Source organism: Gallus gallus, chromosome 6 (assembly GCF_016699485.2).
Source record: "Gallus gallus isolate bGalGal1 chromosome 6, bGalGal1.mat.broiler.GRCg7b, whole genome shotgun sequence".
Taxonomy (NCBI): domain Eukaryota; kingdom Metazoa; phylum Chordata; class Aves; order Galliformes; family Phasianidae; genus Gallus; species Gallus gallus.
The window spans coordinates 12,575,858-12,593,604 of record NC_052537.1 but is presented as its reverse complement, the minus strand read 5'-3'; the positions used below and the strand labels follow the sequence as shown (position 1 = coordinate 12,593,604).

General features: G+C 48.4%; 1 protein-coding gene across 9 annotated transcripts in view; it reads right to left on the bottom strand.

Annotated features, from left to right (window-relative positions):
• Nucleotides 1-17,747, bottom strand: part of CDH23 (cadherin related 23) — a 128,569-nt gene that overhangs the window by 53,441 nt on the left and 57,381 nt on the right. For all 9 annotated transcript variants that reach the window (XR_006939750.1, XR_003075564.3, XM_015288246.4 and 6 more), the window contains exons 8-11: nt 16,917-17,045; nt 11,759-11,837; nt 5,205-5,317; nt 2,968-3,156 (exon numbers count right to left, since the gene is read on the bottom strand). Coding sequence is in view for 7 of the 9 variants with exons in the window: in XM_015288246.4 (XP_015143732.2) it covers nt 2,968-3,156; nt 5,205-5,317; nt 11,759-11,837; nt 16,917-17,045 (510 nt within the window). In the remaining 2 variants the exon portion in view is untranslated. The remainder of the gene's footprint in view (nt 1-2,967; nt 3,157-5,204; nt 5,318-11,758; nt 11,838-16,916; nt 17,046-17,747) is intronic.

Below are 17,747 nucleotides of genomic sequence, written 5' to 3'. Positions count from 1 at the left end.
TCTATCACAGCACAGGCGAGAGGAGAATCCAACGCGTTCATATGAATAGACACACGTCTTCTGTAGTGTCCATTTCAACACAGGCTCAGCATAAACGCTGGGAGACTTGCACAGGTTTTTATAAAGAGCTCTCAAATAGCTTTGGAAAAGGATTCAAGTGGTTTGCTCCCTATCTGGCAGAGAGAGAAACTCAGTTGCAGAGAGGTTAATGCCTTTTTCTTGGTTCACAGAAGGCTGGCTCCAGAACCAAGCAGACCCCATGCACTGCTTTCTCCTGTATTCAAGTGTTTTTGATGACCCACAGGGAACACAAAAAGCAGAAGTGAAAAAAAAAACCAACAACAAAACCCCACAAAAACAAACAAACAAAAAAAACAAACAAACAAACAAACAAAAAAACAAGCCCAGCCCTCCTTCTGCTGCCCTGCTAAAGCCAATGGTGAGCCAGGCATGATCTTGGAGTAGAGAGCAACCAAGCCTGGGAGAGGGATGTCATCACCCCTGTGGCTTCTCCTAATTGCTCCTTGAGAAGGAAAACACATCACATGGGGCACATGCTGGAACCACAGTACAACAGAGACAGATTTCTTCCTCATCTTTTCTGGGTTAGATGGTGTAACCCGATAGAAAGTGCAACAAGATAGCAGAGCAGCAAGATCTGAGGCTACAGAAAGCAAGTTTCTGCTTAGATGTGGTAGCAGTGGGTGCAGAAATAAGAGAAAGAAACTGCTTACCGTCAGATGGCCTGTAATGTCCCCAGGGGGGCAGGGATCTCCAGATGAATTACCCTGCCCTTCTCTGCCAGCCTTCACATGAGGTCTGGGAAGGGGTGGATCCTGGCTCCATTCCTGCTGTTCATTCAGCTGCATTGCATGCACTTGAGCTCCCCTCGGTTTGCCCTGCCTTCCCACCAGGTGCTCAATCACTGGTTCAAGCCATGACTTAGCATTTCCACTACAGATTGGCGTGTTGAGTTGACTGCCACGTGGTTGCACTAAGCATCCATGTCTGGGTATTATAGAATCATAAGAGCTGGAAGGGACCTTCAAAGGCCATCTGGTTCAACTCCCCTGCAAAGAACTGGGACACCTACAGCTCCATCAGATCTCTGTTCAGCCTGACCTGGGGTGTCTGCAGGGATGGGGCACCACCACCTCTCTGGGCAGCCTGAGCCAGTGCCTCCCTGCCCTTATTGTAAAAAGCTTATTCCTAATATCCAGTCTAGATCTCCCCTGTTTTAGTTTGAAACCATTTCTCCTTGTCCTGTCACAACAGATCCTTCTACAGAGTCTGTCCCTCCCCTTTTTTTTTTGATGCTGCCCTTCCCCACTCCTCCAGCAAGCTGGGAGCTTCCCAGGAATGGACTGGGAGAAACCAGCTTTGCCTTGGAGCACCCTATGTGTGTACACTGAGATGCTAAGCTCATCCTTGCTGCAGAAGGGCACTCCAATGCGAAGAGAAAATCAAGCACATGCTTTCAAGCACTGGCTTGTGTGCAGTATAAATACCTGTTGAAGTGCTTCGCTGAATTGGTTAATCTAACCTTTGCAAACAGCAATCATTTAAGCTGGTGTACAGTACACAAGAAGAAAGACAGACCCAAACCCCACAGTTCAAGAAGGCCACGTGGCACTTGTTACAAAACACCTTCGTGTTTAAGGACCTGCAGCCCACACAGAGCATTTTAAGGACAAGACCTGTATGACACCTCTTCGCCAGCCCTACAAGACACGGTGAACTCTCCTGTGCCTCTTACCAGTGAGAATAATGCTATAGTCAGAAGCAAGCTGTGCTAACATGATGGTCTCCATGGGCGTGTGGAGTAAAAGCTCATCTGTACAAGAGATCTTGTCTCAGCAGTTTCAAAAATCTCACCAAATTCATTCAGGAAAATCACAGTACGTCTAAGGCGTGAACCAGGAGCCAAAAGAATGAGGCTATTTTTTGCTCACCCTATCGGGAATGCAAGGCTATTTTTTATTCTCCCATTTTAAAATTAGCCAGGCTGAGAGGCTGGAGTGAGTCCTAGAATGGGAGTGACTCCAGTAAAAATGAGCTTTTAACAAGAAATGATGACAGATCCTTCATTCTTGTGACATAAACAGGAGCATTACGATGCCTTTCAAGCACGGACCTGCTGACATCTCTCAGAAAGCACAACAGTGGCTCTGTTCCCAAACTATCCCCAGCATCTGTCATATCCACATCTTCTTTATTAGTAATCGACATTTTCAAGAAAAAATGTCTTTTTATCTGCCTAATAGCTCATCTGCCCCTCTTCGGGCTGAGCTCAGGACTCCCAAGGGGTGACATCATGTCACGAGTGGGTTGTTAGCTGTGTGTCATAATCACTTTTTGTGAAAAAACAGGATTTTGTGTGGTTTACAGGGTTTGCCGAATCCCACTGGGGGCTGGAGCAGAGCATGTCCATCACTTCAACAAGCAAAGGCCACTGCTGCCTTCCAGCCACAAATGCTAATTCACCGCTTCTTAGAAGATGCACGTTTCAATCAATCCACTGGGATTTTATTTTATTTTAGGGAGTGGGGGAAGATGTTAGATGTTATATTCCTCTTTTCTACTACTCAGTTCACCTGAAGTGCCAGGACAAGTCCCACTGGGAGTCTGAGGTCCCCTGGGAGCCCAGCAGAAATTCTCTTTTCCTATAAAGGGCTGGCAAAAGGAAACCTTGCAATGCCCGAGGGGAGCCCTCAGTAGCAGGCAAGGATCAACATCCTGCACAATCCTATTTTCTGGCTCTCAGTGGCCTCAATGTGTTAAAGCATACCCCACGTCTGCGCTCCGGGGACTGAGCTGCAATAAGAGCTGCAAAAAAGAGGTACCTGGGTACAACCATGTACCTCACCACTGATCTTTATCCTTCCTCACATCCCCCTCAGACAATCTGGATGCTGATTTACCAAGAATGCTGTGAATCACCGTGACCTGTGTGTAGCAGGGGCTCACCTCATCCTTGTCCTGCACCTGGATGAAGAGGGGCAGCGCGAAGCCCACCTGGGCCAGCTCAGGGATGGCCACACTGTACTCAGAGCTGTTGAACTCGGGAGCGTTGTCGTTGACATCAATGACCAGGATGTTGAAGGTGGTGGTGACGGTGGCATTGGAGGGTGTGCGGTCATCATTTAGCTCGGTGCCCTGTGAGGGGAGAAAACAGTAGGGCAGCCCATTTCCTTTTTGAGGAAACAGCCTCGAGTTTTGCCAGGGGATGTTTAGATTAGATTAGGAAGAATTTCTTCAAGGAGAGGGTGGTTAGGCTTTGGGACGGGCTGCTTGGGATGGTGGTGGAATCCCCATCCTTGGAGGTATTTAAGGGGCATGTGAACATGGCACTGAGGGACATGGGTTAGTGATGGGACTTGGTAAGTGAAGCTGATGGTTGGACTTTGTGATCTCAAAGGGTTTTTCCAGCCTAAATCATTCTACAATTCTATCTGTGCTTTCCAAAGAACAAATGGTTTGTAAAGGGCAGAAATAGCCACTGGGCAGAGACCACAGTGAAAAACAAAGTAAATGGCTGTTCCTGAGACACTTGGTGGAAGGAAGAACCTTTCCTCACCCTTCATCTTGTGAGTGCTGCGGAACCTGACCAAAGTTTCAGAAGGTGTGCATACCCTGATGAGCCTCCAATGTTTTTTTCTCCTACATGTTTGCCAACAAAGGAGACTTTTAGAAAGGTTTGTGTTGGAATAGATCTGAAAGACCATCTATTTCCAACCTCCTTCCATGCGCAGTGACACCTCCCACCAGCTCAGGCTGCCCAGAGCCACATTCAACCTGGCCTTGAGCACTTCCAGGGATGGGGCATCCACAGCTTTTCTGGGCAGCCTGATTCACTTGGTCCTGACTGAGCACCTTCCCACGCAGCTGACGTGAACACACACAGATGCTGACCCAACTCTTCCACCACCCCTGCTTCAAATACAGTGCTTGCCGACCTACTCTCTTCCCATGGTCCTCAAACTAGGGGAAAATGCAATGGGAGACACGGCACTCTTGTTTTCTCCTCTGCCTTCTCCTGAGGTGCAAGCTAACCACAGAAGCACTGCTGAAGGCACAGAAAACTAGGGCAAATCGGGAAAGCAAGATTAAGACCTTAAAATAGCTTTGGCAACATCTGAACGCAGAGCTGGGTCATAACTCCGTATCGCACCTCTGTCTCAAGAATGACTTTAATTTTGCTTTCCCCAAAGGAAAGAGCACAGATTTTATTGCAAGGCTTGCAAACTGCCTTTCCCAGCAGTCCCTCCTCTCATCCCCTCTCGTTGCTATTCACTGCTTTTGCACTTCCAGCAGAACAGGCTGATCTCAGTCAGGAGCACCCAGCTAGGAGTGGGAGCAGCAGGGACATCACAGGGCCAGGCTGGTAACAATCTGGGGATGATGGGAAGTTTGTGGGAAGGGGAAACGAAATCCAGCAGCGCAATATCACATGGCTGGAAGCCTGGCATCGTGCAGTCAGGAAAGTGGGCAAGCTCTCATGTTCACAAACCTTTCTGAGACTAAACTAACATTTTTGTCCCTATTAAATACAGACAACACACATATAATTTCCCCCCCCTTCTTTCAATTTCTACTCAGTTTAAACTATAAATCTTCAAACCAAGAGATACTAGGGATGGATGCAGTTCTCTCCCTCATGCAGAAAGCCTCATGGTGTGACCTGCGTCTGAGACTGGGAGGAGGAATTTCTTGTTTGCCCCTAGCTGTGCCCACTGCACTTTCTGAAGCAAGCAGGCTGCTGCCCTCTCAATCAATGACCCTTCCTGCAATGCTGATTTTTCCCCAGCCCGGCCCAGCAGAATCTATACTCTTAAATGTGTTTCCAACCAGCTGCCCTGCTTGGTATTGATTTTAATTAAAGGGCTGTGAGCGGTGCCGAGGGCCATGCTCAGGTGGGGCTGCAAGCCATGCTCCAGTGCGTTTTCTTGACGAGGCAACTTCTGGCATTGCTCCCTTGGCTGATATAACAGCAGGAGGATCTAGCTGGAGGCCAGGCAAAGCACCAAAAATGGCTCCATGGAGGCAGCCATGTTTCAGACCATTCTGCAGGGGCTATACCAAACCTCCTTGGTCAGCAAATGCTGCCTCACAGCTGTGGATGCCTCCAGAAGCCCCAAGGCCAGGGTTTGTACCTCCATCTGAGTGCCCTTCCCTCCTGCTCCGTGGGGTCTCCAGAAACTCACCTTCACCGTCAGGATGAACCCAGAGCTGTAGAAGGGGTTCTCTCGGTCCAGTGGCCCATTCAGGGTCAGTGCTCCACTGATGTAGTCCAAAGCAAAGATGCTATTGGTGTTGCCTGGTAAAACCAAGAGGAAGTGTAAGCACAGGGAGGACATGAGATTCTTTCCCACTGGCCTCTGCACAACTGGACACAGTGCTTGGGCTCTGTGTATTGCCTCAGTGTGCTTTAAATGTCTGTGAGTGGCCTTGTCCCCAAACCTGCCTAGTTGGGAATGGTGCTTTCCTTGTAGCTGGACATCTCCAGTGCCTGGGAGAGTGCTGGAGTACACACTACAGTCTGTAGCCCTGTATTTATGTTCTTGCATCTACTGTCAGCAGATGTGATGCCCTCAGGCAGCTGCCACACTCTTTCCTATCTGAGCCAAATTTGGCCTCTGCACTGCTCCTTGCACTTAACGAGGTGCTTCCAGCGAGCAGCCTATCTGGCTGCTCCTCTGGAAATAGACACCAAGCGAGTACTGAGGTGACACTCAAGTCTCTCGACCAGCAGATGCTGAAAGGATGAATTCCTGCTCTGGGGATACCCCTGTGACAGTCGCAGGTTCTCTCTCTGCCCTCCAAACAAAAGCAAGCAGTTGGTGCTTGGAGCCCAGGATACCTGATGCCAGCCCAACACAATACCATGGTGGCTGCTAAATTAGTGATGAGCATGGAGATTGTATGCTGGCATGCGGGCACCAGCACCGCTGCTCTCCACTCTCCTTCCCGGGCTGCTTTCTGAGAGCTGTAACAACTTTCTCCCCCACTTCTACCCTTGGTGCTCTTTTCCCTCCATCTGAAGTGGCCTACTGAGTACCATCCAGCTTAATGAACCCATGCATGGCTTCTTACAGTATCAGCAGCAGCTCAGAGGGGTATGGAATCACAGATTCCTTAAGGTTGGACAGGTCCTCTCCGATCACCTAGTCCAGCCATCCCCACCACTAAACCCTGTTGCTCCCAATGCCTGTCTTGAAGGATGCCCCACAATACACATCAAGTTGCTCTGCTAAGAATTTAAATGCTCCCAGATGCCATGGGGCCATGGTAGATTTTATGTATCAGGGTGATCTTGATATGCACCCCCTGATATAGACTGTAATAAAAATATGGTATCCACAGGCACTTTTGACAGCTAGAGGAATAAATGAGTGACCTGACACTTTCCCAGGCTGCACATCAAAGATTCTGCTTTGGATCAACCTCCCAACCACTGCTCATGGAGAAGATACACATCTGGTGCCCTCCGGGGTTTCCTTCTGTCTGCTCACAGAGAATTGCTGCCTTTGCAAAGAAGCCCGGCAAGGGAGCAAGGTGGCCCCATCCCCATTCCTGTTCAGACATCAGAAATTTCACCAGCAGTGCCTCTGTAAGCAGCCATTCGTTCCGCTTCCAGCCACAAGCCCTGCCAAGGAGCTCGTGCTGCCGAACAATACTCCATCCCCAAAGGCATTTGCAAAAATCTCTAATCATCTTCACATTTCCTCCCTTTTCTCACAGCAATGAGAAAAAAGAAGGATAAAAATAGCCAATTTTGCCTTTCACTCCCCCCTGCCTTTCTACCCAGCCCTCTGTCTGTGGATAATTTCTCCCTGCTCCAGGTCCCCCCTCCCTTTCTCCATCAGGTTTCACCCACTTACCCACCATGTCGCTGCGCGCCACAAGCCCCAGCACACCCATGGTGGCCATGGGGACAGAACCCTGACAGCAGAGCAAGTTCTATGTGGCGGTGACCTGATGCTACAGCTAATGTCCTGCTGCTTCTGTATCAGAAGCCATGAGACAGCCACGATGAGCCATGAGACAGAGGGCATGGAGGGGAGGGTGAATCTCTGCAGGATTTTTCAACTGAGCCCAGACCCCATATAATCCTGTTTCTCAGATGACACGGATGGCACAGACTTTCCTGTTCCCACCATGAGCTCTGTACACTTCTTTAATGACATGGGCAGGGACAATTGCGGCTGCCCTTAGCACTGAAGCAAAGTGACCCGCCTAGTGATGCTCCTGCTGACTCTTTCTCCATGGCTCCACCCCAAGCCCATGCTCAGAGTATCCCAGATGGCTCTTCAGCACCAGTGATCCCACGCGTGGATCAGGAACTGTTGGAGAGATGGAGACAGGGTGGGTGGCAAAATAGAGTGCAGAGCGAGAGGAAAAGCAAAGCACCTGATGCTTGAAAATGTCCAAAAAGACAAAGTAAAGGCAAAAACAACAATAAAAAGGAATATGCTTTGGGACAGAAATATAAACGTTGTCTAAGAGATATTAACCAGCACTGGAAATGGTGGTATGGGTACAGGGGCAGCAGCAGCTTCTGTATCCCATGTGGCCAGGAAGGCGAGGAGCAGCTGGTGCTGGGTTAGGAGTAAGGAGATGGATGGCAGCAGCCCACCCCCAGTGCTCTTCCAGGCTCACTGAGGAGCGGACGGTGGCACAGTCATCACCGCGGAGAAACACTGCTACAACAAGAGGTTTTATAGATGAGGGCCGTAATGTTTAATTGCCCTCAGCCAACTCTCTCTGTTTAAAAAGGCCATTAGAAATGCTGGCATGAGTCCAGGAGTGAAGAAAAAAGAAAAAAAAAAAAAAAAAAAAGGAAGAAAGGAAGATATTGGCATCTCCTCCTTCCTCCCTGCCCCTTTGGCCTTTGAGCATCGCTCACACTCACAGGAGGGATGCAGCCATGCTGCCAGCCTGGCCGTGTGGGTCGACTCACGCCAGAGAGCAACCTGCTTGCGGCCAATGACTTTCACAAGCTGCAAAAGGGGAACCCATCATACACCTCGCGCCCGGTAATTTATTAGTCCAAATGTGCTCCGTCAGGGCTCCTCAGCACTGAAATAGATGCTGTTGGATGTGGTTCACGAAGTCAGCAACAGACACAGTTATCATCGTCTGAAGAGTCCATCAGCCGCTGCGACCACTCTTCACCTTGAGGTTTTGCCTCACGAGATAGGCAGGAGAGCACGACAAGGGCAGTGTCCTGCCCCAGTCTTGTCATTTATAGGATACTTAAGCTTGGACCACCACAACCATTGCTCTAAAGGAAAAAGAAAAGGAAGGAAGGGCATTCCCATCCCTTTCTGACCTATTTCTGCCCAGGCCCACCCCGCATTCACTGCACACTGCGCACAAGGCAATGCTTGTAAATCTTGGTTTTGCTCAATCCTGCACTTTCTTAGCAGCTATAGGTCTGGATTTCCAAGTCCGCAAAAAGCAGCAAGCAGTCACACAAGGAGAACATGAAACAGCACACAGTGATGTGTCCAGGACAACTCAAACAGATTTTAAACTAAAACCCACACCTTTGGGATCAACACCTTCCAGAAAACCTCTCATACTACAGGACATCTCAGAACCTCTTATTATCTCTATCACTGACATGAAGAGAGAGAGCACAGGTTCATTCAGTGGTTACCAGTGCTTTGAATATACATTAAATCAAAGTCAGGTAAAGAGAAGATCCCTGCAATCAAACACAGACCATGTTTTATATTTACACATAAATGAGAGTGTACAGTTTTAATTTCCAAATACCCATTGTCCCCTGTGTACCTCAGTTATACTTGGGTTGTGACAGAGCCAAAGCACAACACTAACCCAAGGAAACCCAAGGGTACGACTGCAGCCACCACCTCTTCTCTGAGCACTGTCAGGGCGGGAAAACAGCCGGTGATGAATAGCTTGGCGTCAGGCACTTTCCCACCCATCAGCATGCCCTCCTCCAGAGGTGCTCTGCAGTGACGGCTGCCTTTAAATCACGCTGCAAGGCCCTCCCAGCAGCTGTGATTTATGGGGACATCAACACCCCAGCAGTTCATCCAGCAATCCTGATGTGGGAAAAAGCCAGCACGGCCAAGCGTTGGGAATGTTAAAATCAGCAGGTTGTATTTCCAAGGATTCTCCCTGCTGCCTGGTTTAAGGGATTCAGGAAAATGGTTTGCTTTGCCTTGCCTTTCTTTATTAATCGAGGTCAAAAGTAGGAGGGGTGGGACCTGACCTTCCTTTGGAGCTTCATGATGCCCTTTGGGAAGGGAGGCATGTGGACAAGCCAGGTCCATGTGAAACAAATCCTGAGAGTGCCCATGCTAATTTGGTAGAAAGATTCTTATTCCTTAGAAGCAAGAAGAGAAGAAAGCCAGAGAACGGTTATCTTCAGACACGTCTCCCTCTTGCTTTTGTAACTCACACTTCTGTTACATCAAGCAAATAATGATTTTTAATTCCTGCTTCCCTCGGGATGCGCCAGCTTTAAGACGAGAGCGCTTCGCCAGCAACGGAACCAGCCTCCTTAAAGAATCAATTCTGGAAAAATGATGCTTCTGGGGAGCCCTGGGCACAGCTGCTTGGAGCTCCCCTTCTCGCCTGTGGGGCTTCCCCAGTCCCACTAAGAAGGTGTGGATTGCCCTCGTGTTCATCCATCGCTGCACCAGAAATTTGGCATTGCTGGCAGCCACTGCTCTTCCCTCAGGTTTAATCACTATGATGATGCCCATTAGTGGCACAGCCCATTTAATACACGATAAAGATCCTGCTTCTAGGAGAGCTCTGTCGCTCTCCCATCACCTGTTGGTGCCACCAGGAAATCAATCTGCCTCCCAGCCATGAGCTCCCCACAGTGAACAGCCTTATCTGGAGCAGGTTGCAGCACACAAGTCACCCGCTCGCCTGGGACATGAAAGATGATGAGGCAGAGTCCCCAGCACAGAGGCTATCTCCATAAATCTGCCAAAAAGGAGCCGTGGATTACTGCCTGGGATTAATTATCTGTCCTTCAAATGGAGTCCTGACCTCAGAGGCTGAGCATCACCAACCCACGGGTGACACAGCTCCCTGAGGCACCCCCACGGACCACTACCCAGACCGGTTCTCTGTCTGATCTCAGGTTAACAGCCTTGTAAGGCAGCGGCACACAGTTAGATTTCCAGTCTTGTTTTATGTGGTTATGCTTAATCTTCTAGTTTTATCGTTGTGCTGTCACAGGAGGACCTTGTGCCTGGAGATGGCTGCGTAAATAAGGGCTCCCACACTATATCCCAAGCAGGGCTGTGGCTGAGCAGGACAGTGGCAATTCCAAATTAATACCCACATCCCATCTCTGAAGCAAGCCAATGCCTTCCACGCCCATTCCGAAGGGTCGGTGGTTGCTTTGTGTTCTCCCTCTGCTGTATATTCAAAGCAGATGCCAGTATCTGGTCCTCTGAAAGCCCTGTGCCCTCAGGCTTGGCACCTTGTGCTACAGTCACACGGGAGCACTGCCACTTCCCCCCATCACAGCCCTCTCTAATTGCAGCCTCCATTGCCCATTTTCACTTTTGCTTACTGTTGGTTTCTAATTTAATTTGCGTCCTGCTTCCCATATGTTAGACTGCTATCTTTTTTTGCAAAATTGCCATAAAAATCTACCAGCTCAGGCACAAAATCTGCTTGCTGACCTTTACCATCATGATTGAGGATAATGGTAAATTAATTAGGCTTTACCTGCCAGCCAAAAAACCACATGCCTGGGATGAGCAGGATTTTGGAGGTGTGCTAGCAGTCCGCTCCCACTGCTGGACCAGAGCGTAGCATTGTCTTTCTTGAGCAAGATGGGCAAATGGTGGAGATTTTAAGAGAACATCTTAAGTAGAGGTGAGATGGCATTCACGGCCTTACTGACTTCAGAAAAATCAGATTTGGCTTGTAACCAAGAGGCAGGGTGAGGGGGGAGCGGTGTTGGCAATGACGGGAGATATCTCCCAACCAGTTCGTGTTGTCAGCTTGGGGAAAGCAAAATAAATAAATTCAAAGCAGTCTGAGCACCGGTGGCTTTGATGTGTTCTGCACGATACTCTGATAGGGAGCGGCTCCCCGCTGGGCGGCACTGAGGCAGGATTAAGCTGCTAGTATGTGCGAAAAGATGCAGGCTGGCTCTGGGTACTGCTGTCTGTCTGTCTGTCTGTCCCCCCACTCCCAGCAAAGAAACACTGGGGCTATTCCGTGGGAAAGCCAAAGAGAAGCATAAAAATAAGTATTTCCCCAGTGAGAAAGGACCTGTATTAGTTAAAAAAAAAAAAAAAAAGGACCCCGCTGCTCTCTGCCCAGATTGATCCACGTGATCTGAGGGAATCACTCCTTTAATTCGTGCTGGGGTACATTAGAATAAATTGCAGAGGGAATTAGAGGAATAAATAATCCTTGCTTCTTCAAAGGCAGGCAGACCTGGGAGCTTGTAGCTGGGATCAGTGGACTTGAAAGCCAAGGTGAGATCACCTTGAACCTGGGGTCGATTAAGGGAGCATGTGAAGCAGCCTAGCTTTATGGGAGTGAAACAGGAAATTATTTCCATGCACAGAGCTGCCAGCCAGCCCTGCTGTATGTGAACATTCCCCCCAAATCAATGCCCACACACACTGGGGAGCAACACCTGAGCTTCAGAGCAGCCCTCACGAGATGTCCAACTTGTGTTCTGCTCCTGAGAACCACCATATCCACCCTAAAAAGCTCCCCTCTCCCACACCCAGCTATGACTTACCCGAGACAATGGTGTAGCCGATGCCACGGGGCCGGCCCTTGTCCTGGTCGATGGCCGTTATCATCCGCACTGTGGTACCCTGTGGGAAACAGGAGCAAGGTTAGTGCAGCAAAGCTCTGCTCACCCACCCTTGGGAAGGACCAGCAGGACTGAGCTAAGGGAGCTGTAAAGATTTTAACCTTTGATGGAGGAGGTTGGATGGGCATTGGCAACACAGAGTTGGCCATAGGTAGGAGTTCCTGCAAACCCACCAGCCTGCTTCTTAGCCCTGCGTCAAAGTCCTTGAGGCCAAGAGCCCCAAATCTGACCCACGAACCTTGTTTAGCTCCTGAAATAAAACTATCACACATTCTGTCAGCTCCATAAGCTGTGTTTCCCCCGCCACACTGCAGCGAGCCCATGTGAATACAAACATGGCCACATGCACATAATTAATGTAGTGTGAAAAAATTTACAACTCAGCTGTTCTTATTTTCATTGGTTTATTAAACAGTGGAAAAAGAATTGTTTTTTTTTTTTTTTGCCCTCAAAGAAAATGTCAGCGGAGGCGTTTGCATATCTAACAAGGGAGCACAGCAGCAGGCAGCACTGTGTTTCCCCACCATCCATCAGCTGAAGGCCACCAGAGCAGAGTGGGGACCTGTTGTGTTCCCAGCTCTCAGCATCAGGCAGATCTGCCCCTTGAAACCTTTGAGGGCATTTCAATAGACTCCTTAAGTATGTCTCTGCCATTAGCCCTGAACACGAGCTGTAAATCCCAGGGCACTGGCTTGTGAGCAGCACTCGTCTGGCAAAGCTCAGCAGCTGCTGGCAAGCCTCTAAATCATGGACAGTAATTGTCCTTCCCAAATGGGCCTGAGGAAAGGGGGAAGCAAACCAGTGGGGAGCAGAGCAAGGGATGTGGAATGGAGGGCAAGGCCTTGAGGAGAAACGGGGTAGAAAAAAAGGCAGGAGGAGGTAGGGCTCCTGCAATGGCCAAGCATTAGCAAAGACCCAACAGCCCCTCCTCTGGATGAGCTGCACTTCACCAGTGGCTGAGGAACACTTGCCAGAGTGGATCTGAACTCCCTTTTTCTCCTAGATGCCATCTCCTGGGACCAATGCAGGGACCTGGGTGTCTGGTGTCTGTTCACAACCCAGCTGACTTCTGTCCTTCCTGCCAAAACCTTTGCAAGGGCTTCCAGCCAGCAAATCCCAGCTCCCAGGAGTACAAGGATGATCCTTGAGCATTCACACCATGTTTAGGATCAGTCTGGACCTTCTGTAGAAGAGGCTGGAGCAGTGCCACAGGGCAGGTGGAATGGCTGTCCACCTAGCTGGTGGTGGTGATTTGTTTTAGGGCAAACAGTAACAATGCGGCCTCGGACCATGATCACTCAGCATGGTCAATGGGAAGAGGTATTCTGGTTCAGTAAGAGATGAAATGAGACGCGGAGAAAAGAAGATGCAAAATGTGACCCTGCACATCTCTTAGAAGACACAACAGTCAGGAAGTTCCTTGCTCACCAAACACACAAAACCAAGCTAAACCCTCGGTCAATGCCATCACATAATGATTGAAGATTGACTTCCCACCAACCATATCCCAATTTCCAAATCCTTTTCTGAAAATCCTACTGGATCACAGTGTTATTCCTTCTAATTCTTGGCATGACAAAGGCGGGAGAAATTGCACCCCTGCACTGGACCATCTCAACTTCACAAACCAAACACATCTGGCAAGGCTTCCATTTCCCCATGGAAATCCCAGGATACCCTCCAGGGCCAGGAGCTCTGCCCAAGGCTTGCCCCAGCAATCTATGGCATGAACCTCTGGCTCTTGGAGACTCCCAGATATTTCTGGCACTTCTTAAAGCAAGTGGTGGGTATAAATTGGAGCACTGGAGCAGAATAACTCTCTCCCTCTAGGGAAGGAGAGAGAAGATTTAGAAAAGTAATAACCTGGAAGAGACTATGCTTGAAAGAAGGTAAAGAAAATAAAGAATGGCACATTATCCAAACAAAGTTTGAGGGTTTTTTGAAGAGGGGCAGGGGTAAATCAATCCTTTTTTAATAAAACCCTGAGCTTTTAATAAAGTGTTCACACTGATGGGCTGGAAATATTGTAAGAAAGAATTAACTTGGAGCTATTGAGACTCTAGGGCAAAAATAGCACTGATTCCACGTTATTTCTTTAACCCAAGGAGTTTTTGGAGAGGAGGGGGTGGTGCTGAAGAATTAAAACTGTTTTAATGATATTCTACATGGATGCATACCATGCTGTTGCAAGGGAACGCACTTGTGGATCTTGAGACTGAGCACCAGTGGTCTTGCCCTTCCCTTGCCTTTGCAAAGCTCCATGTGGGGTCAAACTTTTGGGGGCCTCAGCTCATCTCTTAGAGTGTGGATTCCTCCTCTTTTACCCCAAAGTGAAGCTGTGAGGGTGCCTGGGCCAGGAATCAGCCAATGTCCAAGAGCAGGTCTCACTTTCATCATCTCTTCTCCAGCCTATACTAACTTCTCTAGAGCATCAGCAATGCTATCCAGCTTACAAACGGTGAGATGATGGATGCTTTAAAAGAACCAAAGGATGAAAAAACACATTCTTGAGTGCTCTGGGAGAGACACCCTAGGCAGTTTAGGATGATAACCAGTGCCATGAAAGGAGGCACAACACCTCCAGGAATGGCTAAGCTTCTCCTTGCTGCATCCTCTTCTTTGGCCCTGTAAGACATTTTCTTTCCTTCCCATGTCTGAAGAAGTGCAAACCCCGAGTACTTCCAGTTATGCCACCAGATCCCAGTCTGGCAAAGAAATTGCGGCACTCCTCTCCCCTCTCCCCTTTTTCTTCTTCCTCCGTTGCAGGATTAGGGACTTGAAAGGCAAAGCGCAGCACCGGGAGGAGCCGGTGAGGGGGGAGCACCTCGGAAAGCTGCCACGGCAGATTCGGAGGCAAAAATCCTATTTCTCACTTCTTAATTCCAGTCAATTCCAGTCAAAGGGCTGATAGAGATCTGTTTGCAGTAATTTGCTGCAGTTTATCCACTCTTTTCACCTTCTATCGGCTCTTCACTGACGGGCTGGCTGACATGCTGTTGCTCGAGTGAGGAAATTAAAATTTGATGCAATAATCCCAAATAAGAAGGATTTTATTAGGTAATGTATACACTTTAGATTAGGTATTCTCACCCGATACATTGATAGAGGAGCACAGACATGCTGTGCACTGCAGATAAAAAGGGAGCAAGGGAGAGGGTGTGGAAAGAAGCCTCTTCCGTCTCCAGATCTGGGGCTGGAAGATGTCCTCATTGTGGCAAATGTCCCCACAAATGCACTACAGGCTGTCAGCTTAAACCAGCTGCATGGCAGCCCATTCTGTGGCAGAAGCTGGCTGAGCCCAGTTGCCTCACCCAAATCTGCTGTTAATCTTTCCAGAATGGAGCTATTTGGCATACACTCCCTTGGGTGATAAGGTGAGATGATGAGGAGGGCTCCTGTGGAGAAACTTGCCAACAGAAAATCCACATGGAAACCCCAAGCAGACTATGTGCTTGTTTCAAATGCTGAGATGTCTCCTGTGAAGGATGGGTCTTTGGTCCCAGTCTGGACTCTCCAAAGCAGTGGCCACATTCAGCAATGGGCCTCTCCCAGTTCCTACTTCTCTCACCCCCAAGCAATGGTGGAGAAAGTGGTGGAAGAAGGTCAGCCAGCACAAGATGTACTCATCATATTGCCCCTCTGGGAACCAAGGCTTTGAGATGGACCCAAACACTGCTTTTGTTCCTTGTTTTTCTCAATCCTGATGCCTTTAGAAATGCTATATATGGCAAGAGAAATTGGGTGGGGTAGCAAAGTTTCATTTATTTCCCATTTTGGATTGAGCAAAGAGTATTTGCTGCTTTGCCTACCATAAACATAGTACAACCTGGGAATAACTCTGGTGCATGTTGGTTTAAATGGATTGTTTTGCACCAGCTCAGCAAATGTCATTAAGTTGAGTGAGATCCCCTCTCCTGAACATCAGGTCATTCCATGAAGGCAATGCAGTCCATACTTTTTGATACTCACAGCACTTCCATTTCTATAATTCCATCTAAGGCTATGTTGTCTCCCAGCAGGTAAGAGTGATCTCGGCAGTGTTTTCTTTTCCCTGTGGCTCATACTGACCACCAACAGAAATACTAAACAAAACTGAACCTCATGAAAGTAATTCATAAAGCCATTTTTTGGCCATCTTTGGGTTGGCAGATGGGTAATGTGCTGTCTGATAGTGAGATTTCTGACAGTAAGACTCAGCCCTATTGATCCGGCACACTCAGAGCAGTCAGAGCTAGAGTTTTGCTCCAAAGTACATAAAAAGGCAGGAACTCAAGTGAGGTGGAGTCTACCCTGCCACTACATGAAATGAGCCATCAGGTGTTTCAGATCCAGCATAACAGAGACACTGTGGGATGGATGTGCGGTTATGGAAGCCTACTGCTGCCTCATTCTAGGACAGAAGGTTTCTCCATCCACGCACAAAAATATTTGCCCTCTCAGTGAAGCTATGGGATGTGGGAAGGTGGGAGTTGCTGACTAGGGCTGATGCTTTGACTGACAGGAGTAGAAGCTGCCCAGGACACTCCCCATAGGAGAAAGGCGCTGCTGCACTTGGAGTTGGAGAGACGTTTCCACAACCAGCAAGCATGCTGACAAACTGAATTTGAGAAGAACTGAAATGATTGGATCAATTTGGTAAAACCTGGGGGAAAAGACTCAAAGTGCTGAAATGGCTGAGCTTTCTGGCATTTTCAAAAGTGCTTCGTTTCAGGAACATTTCCATTTTTCTTCAAGTTTTCTATTAGAAATGGCATGCGTGGATGCTGTAGGGGGAAAGGAGGTGAGTGTGTGCTAAGAACAACATAAAACCCTCTTAACATTTAAGAAAAAACATTCAAGAAGATGTTTTACTTTGGTTTCATGCTTCCTAAAACCTCAAAAATTTTGCCCCTATTGAGATGCCACTTGAACATTTTCTTGTGACTTTTTTCACCAACAACACAAACCATGATGGAAGGACACACTGATACTCCTGCAAAAGGGAAGTTTTCTTCCAGCAGTTTAGGGATATTTTGCACTTTCTATCCTACACGCTGTCCCATAACCCCTTGGTGTACTGGAGGAAAGCAGCAGCCCTTACCGGAGGCGAGTTCTCATAGATGTTTGTGCTGTAGGGCAGGTTGATGAAAATGGGGTCCATGTCCTGCACATCTGTGATGGTGATGGCCAGGTTAGCCAGAGTAGATAGTGGCTTGTTCTTATCTTGGTCCTTGAAAAAGAAGGGTGAGAAAGGGTTTCCATTAGAACAACAGAGCTATTCCACAGCGTAAAGTCTCTCTCAGTTGTGGCTGGGTCAAAATCTGAGTAGTGTAGGTAATCACTTCTTTTTCAAGCAATCGCCTGGAATTATCATCCACTGCACCTCCCTCCGAGCTGAAATACAATATGCATTTCTTTCTGGAATTTGCCCCTTTAATATACAGCAAGCACCAATTTAATTTTGAATCAAGCTTTGGGTGGAAAAGAAGCAACATCTTGTTTAACAAATACTTCAAAACATAAATTCCCTTGCGGTGCAGATCCAACCTGGGGCTCTTCTTCCTGGCAAGAGCTGGAGGATCCTGATGCCTGCACCCGCTCTGAGGAAGAGGGGCAGTCAGCACATCCCATCAGGACACTTCAGGACCCACCAAGGCCAATGTATCTGCACACTTGGAGCTCCGTGTGCGGGACACGGCACAGCCCAACAGCCACATTGCAGCTACCCCTGGAAGTATCCTCATGCTTGAGTCTCATCCCATGGATGTCTAAAAGCCACCCCAGTATCGACAACCCTTTGCTAGAAGGACAAGAACAGAACAGGCAGAGCACAAAGGAAGGAAATAAATCTCTCCTTACCCCCTAATCAAGCACTGTGGTGAAAGGCAACCATTAGAGGTTACCGCACACTTCTGCAAAATGGCTCTGAACA